Raw genomic sequence first — 14,436 nt, 5'->3', positions numbered from 1 at the left:
CAAATGTTCAAACATTGATTAAGATGTGTAACGTGCTTGAATTAGGATGTATTTCCTCCTAAAAACTTTTCCACAAAAGTCAATTACCAATATATGTCCGTGATAGCGTCGGCAATGCATCTCATTCACATTTGTATAAGCATGCACATTAATCGGAAACGTATCTGATCATTACCATCATTAATGTTAATAATTATTATTGAAAGATATCTACTAAGACAAGGCCCGGTGTTAACGTTTTATGTGTCAAACCCCGATCGTCATGCAGATTGACTGACGAGTTCCGATTTTGCTGCGCTGCGCGGGTGGTCGGTCGCTGCCTACCGGAACCGGATGAGTTCTCCTCGTGCACGGACCTTATGTCCAATTACGTTCTGCGCGCCAGTATCTGGATCCTCGGCTTGGTCGCCTTCTGGGGAAACATCGTTGTGGTTGTGTGGCGGACCATGGACCTTAGGAACGGCAAGGTGCTGCATATATTAGTTTTTACCTATTTATTAAGCTAGATTTCATCGGAAGTCTAAGACTTATTAAAATGCTATCAAGTCCGTTTCCTTGGCAGAACCATTACCTGGTGTCTTTGCGAAAGATCTTAATTACACTTCCAAAGTGGTACCCACAAATTCCCGGTCGCTAGGCTGAAACCATATCCAGTTCGTTACGGTGTCCTATAAGATGCCGACTCCGTCCGGTTATACTTTTAGTTTTATGTGGGATTTGCTTCTGGGCAACACTTTTGCGTTTGTCGCAATTATCATCTCCGCACCGTCCATGTGATACCTTCCACTTGCCCTGGTGTGCTTTCGTTTTTTTGGAAACATAATTGTAGGTGGTTAACACAATTGAATTACGGAAAGGCACAATAAACTGTAACGTCCATTTTACGTTTGTTTTGTTTATTGTGTGTTTAACGTCGTTTATTTCCGGGCTTCACATTTGATTTACTTATTCGACTTGCTTGAGTGAGGTCCTCCAATTTCTTTGTTTTTAATATTGCAAGCCATCATGTCACAAAACTCGCTGTAATAATGTAGCGTCATAGATTTTAAGCGGTTTACACAGTCAGTTCACAAATTATCAGGTTGTCCTCGTGTTTAAGCCACATAAACCATTACCCGCCACATGCTTACTCCCTTGCAGGTCCACTCCTTCCTGATCACAAACCTTGCCGTGGGTGATTTCCTGATGGGAGGATACCTGATGATTATCGCCGTCGTAGATGCTTACTATCGCGGAAACTACATCCTGTACGACCGGTTTTGGCGGGAAAGCGTCCTCTGAAAAGTGGCGGGATTTCTCTCCACGTTCTCCAACGAGCTCAGCGTATTGACATTGACCGTGATTACGCTGGAAAGGCTGCTATGCATAATATTTCCGCTACACTTCCGGCGTGTGAAGCTGAAGGGCGCTTTTTGCGTGATGTCATTCTTCTGGGTGACGGTGTCTGTGGTGTCCGCTATACCGTTGATAGGTATCGACTATTTTGGTAACGTATATGGCCGCTCCGGCGTGTGTTTAGCATTCCACATAACAAACTCGAAGCCCGAGGGCTGGGAATATTCCGTTGCCGTCGTTCTTTTTCTTTCTTTCATGTCGTTTCTAGTGATCTTTTTCTCGTATATTCGGATGTTCTTCCTTGCTAAGCAGACACGAAGTGCCGTACGAAAAATTCAAGACAAAATTGACAGGTGCGTATACGTGGGAGGAAAAACAGAATTATAAGAAATTTTTTTTTGACAACCATACGTGGATATAATTTCTAAATACATATCATTAAAAATCTGTAATATTAAACAGTACAAAACCGATGTTTTTCTTTAACCAAAATAATTTTAATGAAAAGTTTACATGTAAATTTAATTAATAAATACAATCAAACAATCTTAGAATTTTACCAAGTGCCCTTAACCAATAAAATTCTTGTGTATTTTGCCGATCCAGAAATATTCTTTATAAAGTAAGTTGTGTTCTTATATGTGATATCATATAACAAGTTCATATAACCAAAGTATTAACTGCTCAAAGACATTTATGACATTTAACGTTTCAATCTTCTTTGCCAGCATCAGGCATATTAAAACGTATCACGCCTTAAAGCCGTTGTTTTCCTAGTAATATTAATTAAACCTGCTACAAATTTTGAACCATGTATTTGCATGGCTGTGTAGAAGTCCGCGTACTACTGTCTATTAACCCATTTATGCCTAGTGGACTCTCCCATCCTTCTAAATTGGATCAATTTATTTCCAAAATTAGGGATGTCTAGTATATTTATTTCTATATTTAGAATATTTCTTACAAAATTCCTTTAATCAACAGCGCAGAACCTGATGAGACGCCGCATCATGCGGCGTCTAATCTGGGTCTACGCTTTTTGCCAAGGCCTTTTTGCTAGACGCTAGGCATACATGGGTTAATAACAAGACAGGTGTTAAAATTTTGTTTTGATACTTGCAAGTTATACACAACGTAAAACAATAACATACAAGTATATTCTGATCATACTTCTTGTACTGACGTTCGACATAGCGCCTTTATCATACTTACAGACACAATCATTTGAATATATCTTTAAATAGTTAAACACAATATATAAAGTTATAATGTTATGTTATTAAAAGTCAAATAACGTATACAATTGCGTCAACATAAGTAAAAGAAAGCAAGAATGAAATGACTTTGTTCTTAAATATTTCTCGTGACTATTTAACGTCTTTTTTGTGCCAAATGTATCATTTACACGAAAACAAAGACTTTGGTGCGATAAAAACATAATATATTAGTATTATTATTTAGCTGAATTGTGAAGCATTAAGTAAATGAAATTAACACATTTAATAATTTCAACCTATATCTTAAATTTCCAATTATAAGTTAATATTGCTAAATACTTGCTATTTAATGTATCATATTATCATATTCATATTATAAATTAGATAAATTACATTTAGTATTGCTGCTTCTATTAATTTATGTTCAAGAATAATATAAAATGTCTTTTACACAGAGTTTTATCTCAATACTTTTTTCGCTGCAGCTATTTCGTTCTTGATACTAAGTAGCATAAGTACTCAAAACAAACGAATATTTCGCAAAGTATTTAAAAAAATAAGTTAGCACATAAAAAATAAGTGTTCCTAAAAGCAAAAACCGAAATTTCAACGCTATATGTGGTATGGTAACATAGATTTAATGAGATACAAAATGCTCATTTTTTGTAGCACACTGTATTTCATTTTAATTTCCAGCAACGATATCTCTTTGTCACATTATGGTTAGAAATTGTAGGTAGAATATGTGGGTTTACCTCATGTAAGAAATATTGAAAATTTTATCAAAAGGGCCAGTAAACATGACGGTCACAAAGTGCACATATGTTCAATAAGCTTATCGATGAGGGAGAGATTAAAGAATAGTATAGTTGACACAAGGCCGGGTATGTTTGTATTGGTCAGGCAAAAGTGTTTATTCAGTTAAATCTCTCATCAAAAGGTTGGATAAAGCTTGTTAATATTTGGGGGGTTTGTTTATCCCGTTCCCAGGGCTTCATTGATTCAGTATCTTAAGTAATCCATCCAACCAGAAACAAGCACGTATAGAACACTGACCAATGGGATTCATAACTGAGTTTCACGGGTCAGGTGTTAGAGGGAAACAAGACAGTTAGCGTTTAGACTTGGAGACGCACGGATCGAGAAAGACACAATCATGTAGCAATCACAACGTATTTGTATAACTGAAAATATTAAGTATGTTAGACATTAAATTGGACTAGAAACTGATACATGGTGTTGTTGAATATTTTATCCTGTATTATGCAGAGAAATTAACATAAATAGATAGAATAGACTTGTCCCATGCGCGGCACGAGAAAATGGGAGTTAATGCAAAACTCGTCATCTTGGCAATTCGCGCATGACGAGATATCGAATGGTAGGCTACATACCGGTAATTTAAGAGTAATGAACATTGTTAGTAACTATGGGTCGTCCATGAACTATGAACGATTACGGGACATCTTCATACGACACACGAACATTAACATGGTACATGAGAATGTGTTAGATAAATTTCCCACAAAAAACAGAGCATTTTGTATATTGTTAAATCTATGTTACCAGACCATATGCAACGTTGGAATTTTGTCTATTGCTATGAGGAACATTCTTTGTTTTTAACCAGATTTTCCGAAGGAAAAAACTGGTTATTAGATTGGCGAATGCGGGCGGGCTGGCTGGCTGGCTGGCGGGCTGGCGGGCTGGCGGGCTGGCTGGCGGGCTGGCGGGCGGGCGGGCGGAACAAGCTTGTCCGGGCCATAACTTTGTCGTTCATTGTGAGATTTTAAAATCATTTGGCACATTTGTTAACCATCATTAGACGGTGTGTCGCGCGAAAAAATTACGTCAATATCTCCAAGGTCAAGGTCACACTTTGAGTTCAAAGGTAAAAAATAGCCATAAATGAGCTTGTCTGGGCTATAACTATGTCATTCATTATGAGATTTTAAAATCATTTGGCACATTTGTTCACCATCATGGGACGGTGTGTCGCACAAAAGAATCACGTCAATATCTCCAATGTCAAGGTCGCCACGACTACAAATAGATTTATTTTAAAACAAACTTACAAAGGGGGTTAATTTTGTTTGTTCATTTTAAAATTTCAGTTTGAGTTGTCTCCCTTTATCAGATTTTTTTTCACAATGAAAACCTGGTTTTGTGACAATTTTGTCCCTTGTTGTTTAATTTTTTATTTTTTTTAAATACTGTACGAACTTTTCGTTAATTTTGAGTATTTATGGGCTTTTAAGGCCAGTTAGCTACTGAGCCTGGAATTCGTTAATCCATTCCAAGTCCTTAATTAGTGAATACTAGCAGGAACTGTCACGTATACAATGGTAACAAGAAAGTAATAAAACAGAAAGTACATTACTTGCGAACCGTAAAGTTGTTTACTTAAGAATCGGGAACACTTCATGAACTGTTGCCCTCGGTCTTAGATGTAGGTTCAATAGTGCACAATTGTGTCTCTACAACTCAGAAAAACCACTTGACTTGTTCCCATAACCCCAAAAAAGTTGTGAATATGATTAATTGATGAGTTGAGAGCATATACATTGCGTAGAATCATAACCCTTTATTGCAAGAAAACAACATTCAGACGTGTTTTTTTTTAACAAATTGTACTTCGAAGAACGATGAAGACAAATTCATATAAAAGAGCAGTTTGTGTATTGTGTTAAATCATAACTCTTTATTTTAAAATAAACACAAGTGCTTGAATATTTTGTTCAGAGTGTTCAACATTAAAACTCAGAACATCGAAAGTATATACAATTATGTAATATTTCAGCGCCATGGCCCGTAGGATGACCCTGATCGTTGCTTCCGACTTCTTCTGCTGAGTCCCCATAATTCTGCTGGGCTTCGCCTCGCTAGGTGGAGCCACGATTCCCACAGAGGTCCGTATATTGTTTCGATTCAGCATAAACTAGTTTTTGAAATCTAAGAATAGATATGGAGTTGTTATAGTCTTAGGTGTTATCATTTATCTTATCATTTTTTGAGGATTTGCTTCGATGGGTGGTGCCACATTTCCCGAAGAGGTCCGTTTGGTTCCTTTACTGATTCTATTTAAAATTCAAAGTTTGCTTGTAAAATAATAATAGATGTTGAGTTGACTTTTGTATCATGCACAATTTAATCATTATTTTGGGACTCGCTTCCATTTGTGCCTCCACAAATCCTAAAAATGTCCGTTTGGATCATTTTTTATTATTTTTTTAGAAAGAACTTTAAAAACAAATCTTGTACCAAAAACTTTTTACGAAAAAAAACAAAAAAAACGTTGCATGTTTAAAACCGTTTTTATTATTTTATCTTCTGTTGGAATTTAAAACCCGATTCAAAAGATTTTTATTAAATGGAATGTAATTCTACTCTCACTTATACACACTGTTAACAATTGCAAAGGTTTCAGTAATCTATCATTTATTCACATCTCTTAAGGAGTTCGAACAAACTTAAAAAAATTCAAACGTACAAGTGGTAAATATTTTTTTTCTCATCCCTTTCGAATATGTGAATAAAGAAATGCTAGAGAGAAGTCACTCGGCTCTCGTGCACCTGCTGATTGCTATGCGTTGATGGGTATTATCCGTCTTGATATATGGATGTAAATATAATCTTATGCGTCTTCTCCATGACTATACAATCCAGTGTTTTAAAGTCGCCTAACACTTTCACTTGTGTATTTCTTAATTGTCCTTAATGCTGGACAAAGGATGACATTTATACATTTGAGCCGCGCTCTGTGAAAAGGGGGTTTAATGCGTCAGGGACGGCACTTTGCGCCTAGACTGGATTTTTGCTAAGACGTATCAAGGGGTAGTTCCAAAAGCGTTGAATCTCACTTCTACGTAGTGCATCGGTTCTTTAAAATTGAGCACAATTTGCGTTCTACGAAATAACAATTCTGAGTTTTAACAACACAGTTTTTTCTTATTAAAATATAAAAATACATAATATATTTTATTAATGTTTAGTTGAAAATATGTATGCAAGTGTTTATGATTTGGTTTTTACAAACTTGATTCTTTCAAGCAAATGCCATTGTAGTTTGTTCTTAAAAATAACAATTTAATTTATATACTGTAAGCATTTCACGCTTTGTTTCAGAAGAAAGATCATCTCACGTCTTGGACCGGAAGCCTATATACCACAATCTTGAATTGATGCGCATGCGCAGTATGAACACTACGCCGTTGACGAGAGATTCGACTCACAGCCGTTCCACTACTCGTTCACATTCGGATATTTATGATTTCCCAGCACATGGCTCGTTATCGTAGAATGGGAGCATTTTACATCGCACGTTAAAAAAATTGGGCTCAGCAGGCCCAGTTAATAGACTGTTGGCTTCCAATGAACTTCAGTTCGATCCCCAGCGCGGTCACAAAACATCTGTGAGAATTGACAAATTACATTATCTGTACGACCATATATTACTAATATTATTAATGTTTGGAAAGCAAAAGTAAGTTACTGCCAGTATGTGCACTAAATACTAGATAAGCGTCACGATCGGCTTAGAGCTTGGCCTGGGCAAGTGCAAATACGTTAACTGGCCGCCTTGTAAAGATTACAGTACTTTTAAACTGAAAAAGCATCCACACAAATTAACGACCATCTACTTGCAAGTGTTTATTGCGGACGTTGTTTATTGTTTTTGATATCTTCAAACAGTTTAGGCGTGTCATTTTGTCTGTATATGATTTCGGGGTGTATTTTTGACTGACCAATATGTGTGCGTACGACCGTCTGTATTGCTTTCAGTGTAGTATGATAATTATGGATGAATGCATTTGAAACTTCAATATATGGACTAAGGAAACACTTGGAATACAGGTTGAGTTTCGTAGGGATGTATCAAATGTGATGAGCAATTATGCCAACCGCGGAACAGAGTACCGTTGAAATGCTTACTAACACTAGACTGGCATGTTTAGCAAAATGGAAATCAACCATGTTGTATGTGTACGTTTGATACAAATGAACATGTTTTGTTATATAAGTTATAATGCTTTTTCTGGCTTCAATTTTTTTCCATAGGAATTTGTTGCATAGAATTTCATACAGGTCTGAAACACCATGCTTACTAAAATCATAAACACATCACATACATTTATTAAAAGAATATGTGTATTGTTCTTTTACATTGACGGACAAGATAACGAGTGTTATGCAGTTTGTCCTTTTTTGCAAATTTGAAAATACTTGCTTGTATGTTTTTTTGTTTTGTTTTTTATATGGTCGGTGTTTTAACTCAAATAAAGAAACTTGGTGATTATAAGTTAGGTAAATGTTGTTGGTTTAAAACAATAAATATGCCTGCCTTTTGAATAATGTATTCAGAGCAAATATGACTGCAACATATGCGAAAACAATGCAACGCACGAGTACCTTAAATTGGAAAACATATGTTGATTGAATATGTTGCTTTACTTTTCTTTGAATATATGTTATTTTATTATTAACAACGGTTTAATTTCCAATAAAAACATCTGGAGTAAAAAACACGCTTTATTAGACAATCCTTTTTAATGTGTATACAGACTGATGACTAGTTTGACGACAATATTGCCCAAGCAGGTAGCAAGAAGGTCGCCGTGGCGAAACGGATATGGTATCCGCGATCAAGAGGTCATTGGTTCGATCGCCACTTGGGAGCGGACTGCACAGGCTTATCTGGGACGACTCTTTACGCACATGCATTCAACCCACTTTTCACAGAGCGAGGCTCTCAATCACGGTTAAGCGCATGTGTTTAACTTATTGCTCAATTTGCAAAAACTTATTGCTTTCTAACATTTAAATAACATTATTTTTGTCGTGTACCCAATGATGACTTAAAAACCAACAACAAAAGTTCGTGCGATTCTCAAGTTTCAGTACTTCTCATTACAAAAGAAGTCTCAAATTCCAATATTATCCCGGTTAGAATAGTACACTCAGTATATATTTGGACATTCTGTAGTTTGCCTTTGAATTTAACACATTTACATAAAATACTTCTCATTGAATAGAAATAAGGGGTCTAATTTTCTACATGATTCAAAATGTTGACATTTCAAACATATTACGCAAATTGGTAAATTATTCTCAACGCTTGTATCATCATTGAAATGTCTCCACGACAATACTATAATTAATCGTTTTTGTTAATTCGTGCTCCAGAAAAAAATATCAGGAAAAAGTTCCCCTCTATTAATAGTTCAGTTGGTTTATGTGATTCTGTCAGCTGTATGTTTCTATCACATAGTCGATAGAATGACAACCCAGTTCATGGTTAAAACATTCTTTAGTTTTGTGTTCGTATAGTTCGCATTGTAAAATATCTATGAGCCGAGCACCTCCGTCCAGTCGTGACGGCTAACCAAACTCGACTCTCTCTAATACAAAATCTTGAAGTATTTATGCAAAGCATTTGTCACTATTAACTTTCATGAATTGAGTTGATAAAGAACTACTTATTCACTATTAAGGAAATCAGTCTTTATCAATACCCCATTAATTTCTGAATATTGGTCTTTTTCAACATGTAGGAAATGTACACTTTAAACAATCAAACGTATTTCAATAGGGTGTACTATGTTATATACCTCCCCTAACAAGATAATTAATTTAAATATGTTATTTCAATTAATTAATATAATTGCTTACTAACAGTATTTCTTGTAAATCAACTAATTTACAAAAACATCAACAGTTTCACTTTAAAAAACAGAACAGAACAGAACATATGTTTTATTTTGACTTGCACAATGTACATCGTCAGTATAACAAAAAACAAATCATGATTTAGATTCATGTCACGTTACTCATATAATACATAGTTTGAGTACACACGGTATACAATAAAGTACATTACTTCATATAATATATTATTTCAGCACATACGGTGTGTAGCAAAGTACATACGGTATACCTGGTCTTTACTATAAAAATATAACATTTGAATATTTTAATCAAATAAATTGTGTAAGTTCAGAAATTTTAAGTTTCATTATTTAAGAGGATGAACTTACATTTAACAATGTGTTTCTTTTATTCAATGCGTATTTAATAAAAATAGAAATTTTACTTAATTTGGTCTTGTTATCAATGCCCAACATTTCCAAAAATTTAAACATCGATGGGCGTTGGTAATAGTACTTTGGTACATATTTTTTGCGAATCTCATCTAAGAATGGACATATAAGCATGAAATGATATTCATCTTCAATATCTTGTGAATTACAAAATAAACAGTAACGCTGATCCCTATCAATTCTATTTCTACCATATCTACCCGTTTGTATTCTTAGGGGGTGGACCGACAGTCTTAGTCTACAAAAGAACATTCTAAGGCTGCTTGGTAGTAAATCTAGGTATGATTCGTAGTTGAATTTTTTTTTAAAGAGGACATAATTAGTAAGAACATGGTTTGTCTGCATGTTCTGGGACCATTCCTGAATGAAATTGTCTATGACACGTTGTTTGAAAATGATGATAAAAGATTTAAAATCGACATTGTCAGCATCTTCGAAGATATAAGAGAAACCATAATTATTCAGCAATAACTTTACATTAGAAACCCAATTTGTAAAACCATTGTTACAATCTTCCTTGGCTTGCTCATAAACCTTTTTAATAATAATATTATCCGTATGTATAATTTTACTCCAGTATTTAATAATTTTTAGATACCTAGAAATGAACAGAGGGTACCGACCTAATTCCCCATATACGCCCGCATTAGATGTATTAGTTTTAAGTTTTAAAATACGTTTGCAAAATTTAAGGTGAATTCTCTCTAGTTCTTTTGATTGTTTAAATCCCCATACCTCTGCTGAATAGTTAAGAATAGAACCAACAAATGAATCGAAGAGTTGGCACAATATCTTTGGCTTCAGTTCGTACTTTTTACAATGTTGCAGTAGTATATTCAATGCCTTAATAGCTTTACCTGCTAGATATTCTTGATTCAGCTTAAAATTCCCAGTGTAGTTGAAAACAGTACCAAGATAATTAAAATCGTCTACAACCATCAATTCTTTCCCATCGAAGCTCCATTTTTCATTTGCTAACAGTCTGCCCCTCTTTATGAAAACCATAATTTTTGTTTTGTCTGTGTTTACAATAAGTCCCCATGTTTTACAATATGAGTGCAAAAGATTTATATTGGTTTGTAATTCCTCAGGCGATTTCGCAAAAATTGCCATATCATCTGCAAAAAGTAAAAGCATTAACACAATATCGTCTATTAATAAAACAGAATTAGGTTCATTTTGTAAATAAAGTTCAAGGTCATTAACAAAGAATGAAAACAAAATCGGCGAGAGTACCTCACCTTGCCTCAGGCCAACTGCATATTCAAAAAAATCGGAATAGGTGCTACATGATTTTACACAAGATTTTACTTTCTGATACATATCTCGTATGATTCTTAACAATTTACCTTGAATTCCGGATTTGTACATTTTTAACCAAACGGCATTCCGGTAGATTGAGTCAAAGCATTTAAACATATCGACAAAAATAACATAAAGACGTTTATTTTGGTTAAGATATTTTTGAATGGCCGACAAGAGTATAAAAACGGCATCAACTGTTGATCTTCCCTTCCGAAATCCGAACTGAGCGTCCGAAATACTATTATTTTCGTTACAAAAGGATTCAACGCGCTTGTTTATTACAGTTGTAAATAATTTAGCCAAACAGCTTACAAGTGTTACACCTCGGTAGTTACTAGCATTTTCCGTATCCCCCTTTTTATGTATAGGTACAATTACCCCCTCGGTCCACTTATCGGAAAATACCCAGAGTTTAAAATAGCATTAAATATATCACACAAATGTGATCCTATGATATCAACGCTTTCCATGAAATACTCGTTAAGCAGATTATCATATCCACATGCTTTGCGCGATTTCAAAAACATAACGGCATTTACAATTTCGTCAGTGGTGATTGGTTTATCAAGTTCCGGAAACGGGACATCACAGTTATTAAAATCATTTGTGCGGCAAAATTGCTCAGCCTCGTCATTTGAGCATTGCGAAATATCATTACTTAGTGTAGAGAAATATTTAAAGAAATCATCATTAGAAATGTTGTTACTCTTTCTACTCTTATTGTTTTTAAAATGCTTCCAAAACTCTCGAGGTTTAGCGTGCTTTAATTTCTCTAACTCGCAGAGCTTATTATTTTCAAACAACCGTTTCTTTTTATTTATTAAAGATTTATAATTTGCTTTTTGTGCGCAAAGTAAATGCCTACTCTCTGTTGTTTTGCAGAAATTAAAATTTCGCAGCGCTTGTAATTAAATATTTTTAGCTTGAACACATTCATTATCGAACCAGTCAGCATGCTTAACATGTGCTGCATCATTATAAGAAACATTCTTATGCGAGGAATGGTTTAAAAACAACGGATCGGCTACTTCACGCATAATTGTTGTAAAAGAGTTAAGCAGGGTATTTATAGACTCCCTGTTTTGTAGATTACTATTATGACTACATGTCAAGTTATTAAGTTCGGTTAGTCGACTAATAATAGCACTTCTGAATTTATCCCGTTTAGAAACATCCCATTGTATTTTCACATAATTTTCACTTATCCCTTCCGGATAATCACTATTGGCATGTATCGAAAAACTAATTGGTGTATGGTCGCTATATACGTTAAGATCTTCAATCGTAAAACTATTGATTCGTGAAAAATTGCTTTCTTTTGTGAGCAGATAATCAATTAGCGACGCGCCTTGTTGCGCTATAAATGTAAACTTGTCAGTGTCGGGCAATCTACCGTTAAGAATGCGTAAACTGGTTGATTGACAAAGGTCAATAAGTTTAACACCATGACTGTTAACAATATTATCGGGTGAGGCCCGGTACAGTGGTTCATCTGGAATATAATCATAATCATCAATGCAATCAGTCATTCTATCATGCATAATATAATCACATTTAGAGCCTACACGACTATTAAAATCTCCAACTATATAAACATATCCCAATGTGTCGTATAAATTAATATCTGATTCTAAAACGTCAAATATATCAACATTAAAAATATTGTACGCTGGAGAATCTTCACCCCATACGTAAACACCACATACATAAGCATCTTTGTCCATATGAAAAACATTTTTATCCAGTTTAATCCATATAACAGTGTCCAGATAGTTACGAATAATTTCAACATTAGAAATAGAATCTTTTACATAGATAACAATTCCACCACTCGCGCGCTTCGCGTTTCGATGCTGGAATTTTCTGTAGAAATTAAAAGATTTATAGCCGGGTATATCAACGACACTAGAGTCGGAAGTCCACGTTTCGTATAGACAAATTATGTCATGTTTAGCAACAATATTAATAAAATCAACGCTGTCTCGTTTCAAAGCAGTAAGTCCATGTACGTTCCATGATAGTACGCGCAGCTCATCCCCGACGCACTCCTAGTCCCGAACTGGCTTCCCGTCGACAAACAGTGTGTCGTACGCAATCCATGCCTTTTTACCTTGGCTGCGGGCTTCCTTCATTCGTGGCACCAACTTTCGACGTTTGTCGGACACTTCCTTTGGGAACTGCTCGTTCACGTAGAACTGGGTACCCTTTAGCTCGCTCCCCTGGTGTCGTACAAGCTCTCTCTCCTTAAACAGAGTAAACTTTGCCACAATACTCCTGGGTCTACTTTCACCTTCACACTTAGGCCCCATTCTGTGTTCTCTCTCAAAGCTTATTTTGTCGACAATGTCCTTTGCGATCCTCATTTTTTCATGGATAAAGCCTCTCACCTTGGTTTCTGCGTCTTCTTGCCCTTTGTTTGTACTTTCCGCAATACCACTAAACACCAGATTGTTCCGCATGGAGTGTGACTGTAGATACATCACTTCCTATTGAAGTCTGACATTGGTTTTCTCTAGCTCAACCACTTTACTATTCGCCATACCTAGGCAAAAGTTCGCGGACTCAACTTTCTCTTTCACCTTTGAAATCCTTTCCTCTAGTTTCCGGTTCCTGTCCTCAAATGCAGTCCTCAGCTTTTTGAGCTCCATATCAAAATTGTCAACCTTTTTCTCTAATCCCATTAGGGTATCAAATCTCTTTTCAACATTAACTAGTCGGCCATCAATTCGTTTGAGGAACTCCAGTATTTCGATACTATTATTACTGGTATTACTAGTATTAGACATTTCCGGTCGCCCTTGTGCCTCCATATTTTGATCTAAAGGTCTTACGTCAGTCTCACTACTCTCAATACTGCCTACAAAAACATCGCTGTCTAGCAATTGGAATCTGTTATCACCAAATAAAATAGAGTTTGTTTCGCAGAGAAGTTCACTCACCGCGATATTGGTATCCCCGGACGGGCCTCTTGTTTTTACATTCTTGTTTTTATTCAATTTTTCACTTTCACTGCCATTACTGTCCCGATCTCGCTTCTTTTTATTTCCCATAACACATATCACTTATAGCACTGATAGTATTGTATAAACTTTTATTTTATAGAGAGTAAACTATCTACCTAATTTGCGATTAAAATCCAATTTTTCTTCCCACTTGAAAACACTGCAAACATAATAAACAAACACACTGCAAACTTATATATGTACCAAATAGTTAAAAACAAAACACATCATAAGATTTTACAAAAAAAACAACACATCATTGATACTTTGGTTTCAAAACAGAACCAAATACATTGTAATAAAGTCAATATAAGAAAATGTAAAACATGTATTTTTAAATGTCACAAGTGAACACGGATGACCCCAAACATCTCGTCACCATAACAGTTCATCGATGTCATATTGGAACTTGAGTGTCCACCATCGTGTGTCGTCTGTTATCCACCCCGGTGTAATCCGACGAATCGTTAACGGTTATAT

The 14,436-nt window shown here is 35.4% G+C and overlaps 1 protein-coding gene and 1 pseudogene across 1 annotated transcript; one reads left to right on the top strand and one right to left on the bottom strand.

Annotated features, from left to right (window-relative positions):
• LOC127857431 (G-protein coupled receptor GRL101-like) overlaps positions 1-6,850 on the top strand; it is a 42,355-nt pseudogene extending 35,505 nt beyond the window's left edge.
• A 6,152-nt stretch (positions 6,851-13,002) lies between these two features.
• Positions 13,003-13,434, bottom strand: LOC127857430 (uncharacterized). The gene has a single exon (XM_052393826.1). It carries the CDS (start codon positions 13,432-13,434, stop codon positions 13,003-13,005), a length of 432 nt encoding a protein of 143 aa, XP_052249786.1.
• Between the last annotated feature and the right edge of the window lie 1,002 nt (positions 13,435-14,436).

Source organism: Dreissena polymorpha, chromosome 14, assembly GCF_020536995.1.
Source record: "Dreissena polymorpha isolate Duluth1 chromosome 14, UMN_Dpol_1.0, whole genome shotgun sequence".
Classification (NCBI taxonomy): Eukaryota; Metazoa; Mollusca; class Bivalvia; order Myida; family Dreissenidae; genus Dreissena; species Dreissena polymorpha.
The sequence above is the reverse complement of the archived record's forward strand: the minus strand, read 5'-3'. Positions and strand labels throughout refer to the sequence as shown.